Below are 7,637 nucleotides of genomic sequence, written 5' to 3' on the forward strand. Positions count from 1 at the left end.
GATGAGAAAAATAATTATGCTAACGATGAAATCATTTATTTCACTGATGGTAATATGGTTTTGAGAATTTTTGTTGAGAATTTCAAAATGAATTGTTTGGTTAAAAGCTGTACATACAGCAATGGGTTAAATGCACATCGGAGTGATTCTATAGAAGTCTATAAACTAACACTGTATGGATCTAACCGTTTATTATATGTTTAGTAACCAGTACTGTATAAGTCGATCTTCTAAGACATTAAAGACACTTGTAACCTCTACTGTAATGTCTGTCTTACATCTACATAACAAACATTCACATGGAATACGAATAGAAAAATCACTAAATTGTTTATTTACAATTGATACATTGCATTTTAGATTTCAGATGGATCTTGACATCAACATTAAAATAATATATTTTTTTAAACTAGATGTTTCTCAGAAACATGCAAACTCAAATTCTTAGGTCATTTGTTAGGTAATGCAAAATTTGGTTGTGCCCCGTCGATAACATTAATTGTTGTGTGTCAATCTAGTAGTTCACCCGGGATGACTCCCTTCTTCAGTATCAGGCACCCATAGAGCGCTGTCTCCCTGTTTATAGAGAGAGAGGGACACAGTAAACACACACACACAAAACTAGAGAGATACCTAGTCAGTTGCACATCTGAATGAATTCAACCGAAATGTGTCTTCCACCATTTAACCCAACCCCTCCGAATCAGACAGGTGCAGGGGGCTGGCTTAATTGTCGTCATCGGCGGCCTGGAGCAGTTGTTGTTGGGTGTTAACTGCCTTGCTCAAGGGCAGAATGGCCGATTTCTCCATCTTGCCAGCTGGGGGATTCGAACCAGAGACCTTTCGGTCACTGGCCCAACGCTGTTAACCGCAAGGTTACCTGTCACCCCATTTATCTACACTGATACACACACACACGGACACGCACACACAAAGACAGAAAAACCTGAATCTCACCCAGTTGCTACAACAGCAAAGGCTTTCTTGGCTCGTTCATAGAATGCAAATCTCTCCACCTTCTCTAGAGGAGCCTGGACACAGAACACACAATAACTTTCCTCGACATATAAGTATGTGTGTGTGCGCACGCGTTCACCCCTATCCACTCACCTGTACCCCAGCATGTGCCAGCTTCTGTCTGAAGATATCCCATACAGGAGTGGCTAGTCCCCTTTTTTTGTCACTGTCCACCAACTCCATCACGGCAGCCTACACACGCAGATGCACACAAAACAATTGGTCACTGTCCAGCTTGCTTTCCAGATGTGACATATTGACATTTCCAGTCGCTGGGGACCTACCGGGCTGGGAACGTAGGTATCCAGGGGCAATAGCTTCAAAATGGCCTCCAAAAGCTCAGCAGCCCCGAGACCTGCAGGAAAATCACAGAGACTGACCATATGATACAATACAACACACACTCGTTAGTATCGTGGCAACACTGGCAAAGAAACAAAACAAAAAGCAGATTTAACTTCTTTAGGAAAACAGCCCTAATGTTGGAAACAAACAATTATTTAGTTATTATTTTCCATGCTATAGCAAACAATATTTTACATACATCGTGTTTTCATTTTTGCCAGGGGAAAAAAATATAAGTATACTACATACCGGTACTACACAGCATAAGTATCCAGAGTGTTTTTTCTGTTCCCCTGGTTAAGTAAAGGTTAACTATACACCTACCATCAGCTCGGATCTCAATGGGACCGCAGGTGCAGGTGGAGGAGGTAGGGAAGTTTGTATCAGCCAGAACTGTAACGAGACAATGAATTCAAATATATCAATGTATCTCTTTATTGTCCTTGTTTGAGACTTCAATCTGTAACCAGGAGTTTGAGTTGAGAAATGAGTTGACACATTTTTTTTTTTTAAACAGAAGTTGCCAGATTGATTGGATGGGAGATAATTGAAAACTGTAATGACTTCTATTTACTATTGCATACATGTATACATGATCCCAATTTTAGCTTCAAGACTCCGGCAACTTGAAAAAACAATATGCTGATTTATTGTTACATTGTATTGTTACATTAAACCATATCACGTGCTGTAGTTTAAAAACTCAGTGTGGATAGTGCTAAAACAATGATGTCATATTTGAATTCTGCCATCTTTATGCACATTCAACATTACCATAGGTTACATGTGGTAAATGTGGATTCCTAGACCTGTACTGACACTAGGGATGGGGAAATGAAGCTTCCTGAAGCATTTAGGCATTATTGCCAATTGTGTCGAAAATAAGTTAATTAATGCTTTAATCAACACAGTGTTTAGTTTATGAAGATTCCCATGAGCTATTGCACATTCCTGGGGTCCACAAAAAAAACGTACACATATGACAAAGTATAGAACAGTAATAGACGAGATCGACATAAAATATTACATTAAAGTGGCACCTGCTGGTCAAAGGAATTAAGTGCAGCCAAATTATTATAGTTGCCTTCCCACACGCTGTCGTTAAGTGCGCCAGCGTAGCCTTTTTGATTTCTACCGAAACCAGAGATATTAGAGAAATAAGAGATAGGAATCTATTGGAAAAATAGATGGAGGAACTTATAGCGCTGGACAACGAATGGAGAAATGTATAACGCCCCACCCTGCGCCCAATTGACTCCCACTCAATCTTTGAAGGAGCGCACTCCTTGTCCCAAAGAACCCAGAATGCACCGCACGGCCCGACGCATGGGCAACATACACTATCAGCGATAGTACGAATCCAATGGAAATTCCCATCTCCTCAAAATTATCTTTGCCGAGAAACAAATACCAAAAGTTTGCTCGATTAAACCAACATTCGGACGTAACTGATCATGAGCCTCTGATAACGCGATTACATGCATCGGCACCAGGGTTGCCATGTCAGTGCTTTTACCTAATATTTGGCCTATATAAAATGATGTCGGGGAGAAAAATATATTGGTTGCGGTTTGCTGGTTTTTGGGATACTTCTAAATTGCAACAGCTGCCATGGAATCTCTTAAAAAATATATATAAATATATATATATATACAGTGCCTTCAGAAAGTATTCATACCACTTGACTTTTTCCACATTGTTTGGTTACAGCCTTATTATAAAATTGATTAAATGTATTTCCCCCCCCCCCCTTCATCAATCTACACACAATACCCCATATTGACAAAGCAAAAACAGGTTATAATTTTTTGCAAATTGATAAAAAAAAAAAGTGAAATATCACATTTACACAAGTATTCAAACCCTTTACTCAGTGCTTAGTTGAAGCACCTTTGGCAGCAATTACAGCCTAGAGTCTTCTTGGGTATGACGCCACAAGCTTGGCACATCTGTATTTGGGGAGTTTCTCACATTATTCTCTGCAGATCCTCTCAAGCTATTTCAGGTTGGATGGGGAACGCTGCTGCACAGCTATTTTCAAGTATCTTCAGAGATGTTCGATCGGATTCAAGTCCGGCCTCTAGCTGGGCCACTCAAGGACATTCAGAGAGTTGTCACAAAACCACTCATGCGTTGTCTGGGCTGTGTGCTTGTGGTTGTTGTCCTGCTGGAAGGTGAACCTTCGCCCCAGTCTGAGTTCCTGAGCACTCTGGAGCAGGTTTTCATCAAGGATCTCTCTGTACTTTGCTCCATTCATCTTTGCCTTGATCCTGACAAATCTCCCAGTCCCTGCAGCTGAAAAACATCCCCACAGCATGATGCTGCCACCACCATGATTCACTGTAGGAATGGTGCTAAGTTTTCTCCAGAGGTGGCGCTTTGCATTAAGGCCACAGTGTTAAATCTTGGTTTCATCAGACCAGAGAATCTTGTTTCTCATGGTCTATGAGTCTTTAAGTGCCTTTTTGCAAACTCCAAGCAGGCTGTCATGTGCCTTTTACTGAGGAGTGGCTTCTGTCTAGCCACTCGACCATAAAGGCCTGATTGGTGGAGTGCTGCAGAGATGGTTGTCATTCTGGAAGGTTCTCCCATCTCCACTGAGGAACTCTGGAGCTCTGTCAGATTGACCATCGGGCTCTTGGTCACCTCCCTGACAAAGGCCCTTCTCCCCCGATTGCTTAGTTTGGCCGGGCTCCCACCTCTTGGAAGAGTCTTGGTCGTTCCAAACTTCTTTTATTTAAGAATGTGTGTTTTTGGGGACCTTCAATGCTGCAGACATTTTTTTGGTACCCTTCCCCAGATCTGTGCCTTGATACAATTCTGTCTCGGAGTTCTATGGACAATTCCGTCGACCCATGACTTGGTTTTTGCTAAACAGATAGGCTAATGTGGCTATAATATGCCACATAATCTTTCTGTTTATTATTTATAAATTAGCAAACATTTATAAAAACCTGTTTTTGCTTGGTCATTATGGGGTATTGTGTGTAGTTTGCTGAGGATTTTGATTAATCAATTTTAAAATAAGGCTGTAAGGTAACAAAATGGGGGAAAAGTCAAGGGGTCTGAACACTTTCCGAAGGCACTTTATATATATACAGATAGTATGCAATTGTTTTTCTTTATTTGTACTATTTTCTACATTGTAGAATAATAGTGAAGACATTACAACTGTGAAATAACACATATGGAATCCTGTAGTCACCCCCCAAAAATGTTTAACCAAATCTAAATATATTTTATATTTGAGATTCTTCAAAGTAGCCACCATTTGCCTTGATGACGGCGTAGCACACTTAACCTACCTGGAGCTGGCAAACAGATTCAATAAATAGCCTATAACTTTTGTGTATGGTTGTTGTAGCCTTGTGTTATATTATGCAACTATTCATGGCCATGTTCAGTTAATTAAATTGGAAGTTATCAAAGCTCTATCGCAATTGCCGCCGATCAGTTGTTAGAACGCATTAGATTGAAGGTCAGTCAGATTAGGCTACAGGTAAAACATATATATATATATAACTAACACTGGCAATTGGGAAACACAAGCACTTCTTACCTCTAAATCGCCAAGCTATTCATATTGAATAAATGTGTGTTATTTTGAACTACGCAAGCAGCTAAATCGTTCAGTTCACAGCTTGCCTACATTTTGCCTAGGCTACCGTAGACTCCAAAATAAGATGTAGGCCTATCAGGGGCTAAAGGCTACCTGCATATATCTAAGCAAACCATGGCAAAGTTGAATTACAATAATAAACCTAGATTTTAGTCTGTAGCCTATGCCTATTGAAATGGCAGGTCAATCTCGCAAATGGGCCATTTATAAATGTTTTGCAGTCTTAACATCTGGCACATAATAATGGCAGAATTGCCAGAAAATAGCCTAACATTCGTTTAAAAAAAAAAGTTCATCCAAGTGTTTCTTGCTCAGAGATTTGGAGATCCTCTGTCCAACTTTCATCACTCAAACTCCTGTCGGATTTATCTATAGTGCGCAAAGGAGATGCATTTACAATTACAAAACCGGGGTCGAGCCCTGAATTGGATAAAAGCTGTGGTATATCAGACCGCATACCATGGGTGTAACAAAACATAAGTTACTGTTCTAATTACGTTGGTAACCAGTTTAAGCAATAAGGCACCCTGAGGTTTGTGGTATCTGGCCATTACACCGGGGCTAACGGCTGTAGAGAGTCACCCTGCATTGCGTCCCGCTTAACAGCCCTTATGGATGTCGATTTAACTCGTTTGACTGCAATGATTAAGCAATAAGGCACAAGGGGTAAGGCATATATATATGGCCAACGAGTTAAATCGACATCCATTGACGGAAAGTCATCGGGCGAGTTTAACAATGGCCAATTGTCCTCTTGCGACATATTCAAATGTCTTTATTACGACATGTCATAGTTCACAATAATTAATATTTCGATGAAAACATAATTTTGCTTCTAACGTCCTTACAAGTTACGTCGAGATTCCTTCATAATTGTCTCGATAACGTTATGGGAAAAGGGTTTATTGTATACATGTGTCCGTTTTCAGACCTTTTGCGCGGGTTTGTGTGGTCATTGTCTTAGAACTTGTGGCTGTACCTGGCAACGTTCACAGACCTTCACTGAACCAGCAAGTTCCATGTTCGCCCTTACGAGCGTAGCTAGCTGATTTATTTACCCAGTTCGTCTCCGTGGCCCATCTTGGCCAGGGCATACAGCAGCTCTGGCGACAGAATGGACGGTATTCCTTTTAGAATAACCATAGTAGCAGGTTCGATAACACAGGCACTTCACAGAAGGAAAAATACGACCAGGAAGTAAGTCATGAGATCAGAGTGCTTGTAGGCTATTTGATTAGTCTAACACAAGTTGCCGAACTACAGTCAGTGAGGGCACACCCCTCTTCAGGGGCGGACTGGGGCAAATATTCAGCCCTGGCATTTCAGCCACAACAACCCACATTACCGCGAGCGCGCACCCCCTACTACTTACACATACAGGCAGTAATGCTACTGAAACATAACCTAGGCAACCATAGGACAGCATGTCTATGTCCAAATATCAGAGACTGTTACCATGGTTATTCCACAGAAATCAGTCTGAAAGAAGTCACTGTAAAAAATATGCAATTGTCTCTACAGGCCAGAATGTTGAATAGAATGATATTTACCGGTTGTCTGTGCTGTTGATCATTTTGGCTGTAGGAAGTTTGCCAGCTGATTGCATGGGACAACTTTGGTCTGTTCTTCGGTTAAACTCGGTCATTGTTGACATACTGTATTGTGCAAGTCCTGTGCGAATTGCATCAGCATTGAAAACACAAACTGACATACAGACCAGCTTATAGAAAATCAGGTTAATAAACCCTACTCTGTGGCTATTTTGTCACAGATTACAACCTGCATAAAGGAAAAAAATCTGCAGACAAATAAACTACTTTCGAATGAAGTTTATTCAACAGTCTGACTTGTGATGGGACTGTTCACAAAGATGTTAGAGACGAGAGAGGAGTCTTCCACTCTCAGATTCGTAGAAGCTAAGCGTTTCTCAACTTTTACTGTACCAGTGACCGGTGAAACATAGCCCTCCTTTTTTACCAGCTCATGTTTAAGACAAATGCAACATGTAAAAAGCACCACTGAAGATACAACTGTCTGTCTGTCCATCTGTCTGTCACTCTGTCTGTCTGTGATTCTCCTTGTTCTCCTCTGTTGTCGCTCTGTCTGTCTGTCTGTCTGTCTGTCTGTCTGTCTGTCTGTCTGTCTGTCTGTCTGTCTGTCTGTCTGTCTGTCTGTCTGTCTGTTTCCTTGTTCTCCTCTGTTGTCACTCTGTCTGTCTGTGATTCTCCTTGTTCTCCTCTGTTGTTACTCTGTCTGTCGGTCTGTCTGTCTGTCTGTCTGTCACACCTAAGTGTTAATAGTTAAAATTACATATAGACCCTACATATTAAGGAAATGGCAGTACATCTGTGTCTCCCTGTTTTCTTCCTAACCACTGCACTCACCTCGGAGCTGTCTATGCTAAGCCTAGCATATTTTCCCACAGCACTGGTACCAGAAGACCAGGGGACCATACTGCCTGTGCTGGGCCCAGCAACATCCTAGTTGTGAATGAATAAACACATTTATTAGATAAAGAAGAAAGATTACTGAATAAATGCCTAATAGATGACCATTGGCTCATAATACCTTATGAAAGCCTAAATACTTACAGTATGTCATACATGTGTCCCCATCCTAAGTGTTAATTATATAATATATCTCCAAAATATCAATA

The 7,637-nt window shown here is 40.9% G+C and overlaps 1 protein-coding gene across 2 annotated transcripts; it reads right to left on the reverse strand.

The window, feature by feature from the left end:
* Window positions 1-313: 313 nt before the first annotated feature.
* LOC139416629 (fucose mutarotase) lies at window positions 314-6,257 on the reverse strand. Of its 2 annotated transcripts, none has more exons than XM_071165540.1 (6): window positions 6,040-6,257; window positions 1,687-1,755; window positions 1,302-1,372; window positions 1,111-1,209; window positions 958-1,031; window positions 314-576 (listed from the first exon to the last, which is right to left on the reverse strand). In XM_071165540.1, the coding sequence occupies exons 1-6, from the start codon at window positions 6,122-6,124 to the stop codon at window positions 510-512; spliced, it is 465 nt and encodes a 154-aa protein (XP_071021641.1). In that variant the 5' UTR covers window positions 6,125-6,257; the 3' UTR covers window positions 314-509. The 2 variants fall into 2 exon arrangements, with proteins under 2 accessions (XP_071021641.1, XP_071021651.1); XM_071165550.1 differs by having other exon boundaries at window positions 958-1,053; window positions 6,040-6,213.
* Between the last annotated feature and the right edge of the window lie 1,380 nt (window positions 6,258-7,637).

Source organism: Oncorhynchus clarkii, chromosome 1 (genome assembly GCF_045791955.1).
Source record: "Oncorhynchus clarkii lewisi isolate Uvic-CL-2024 chromosome 1, UVic_Ocla_1.0, whole genome shotgun sequence".
NCBI classification, from domain to species: Eukaryota; Metazoa; Chordata; class Actinopteri; order Salmoniformes; family Salmonidae; genus Oncorhynchus; species Oncorhynchus clarkii.

Bases quoted from the DNA above. Each gene is read 5' to 3' on its own strand.
- LOC139416629 (XM_071165540.1), bottom strand. From the start codon at position 6,124: ATGGTTATTCTAAAAGGAATACCGTCCATTCTGTCGCCAGAGCTGCTG. The intron at 1,373-1,686 runs GTAGGTGTATAG...ATTTTCCTGCAG, and splicing joins CATTGAGATCCGAGCTGATG to GTCTCGGGGCTGCTGAGCTT. The intron at 1,210-1,301 runs GTAGGTCCCCAG...CTGCGTGTGTAG, and splicing joins ATACCTACGTTCCCAGCCCG to GCTGCCGTGATGGAGTTGGT.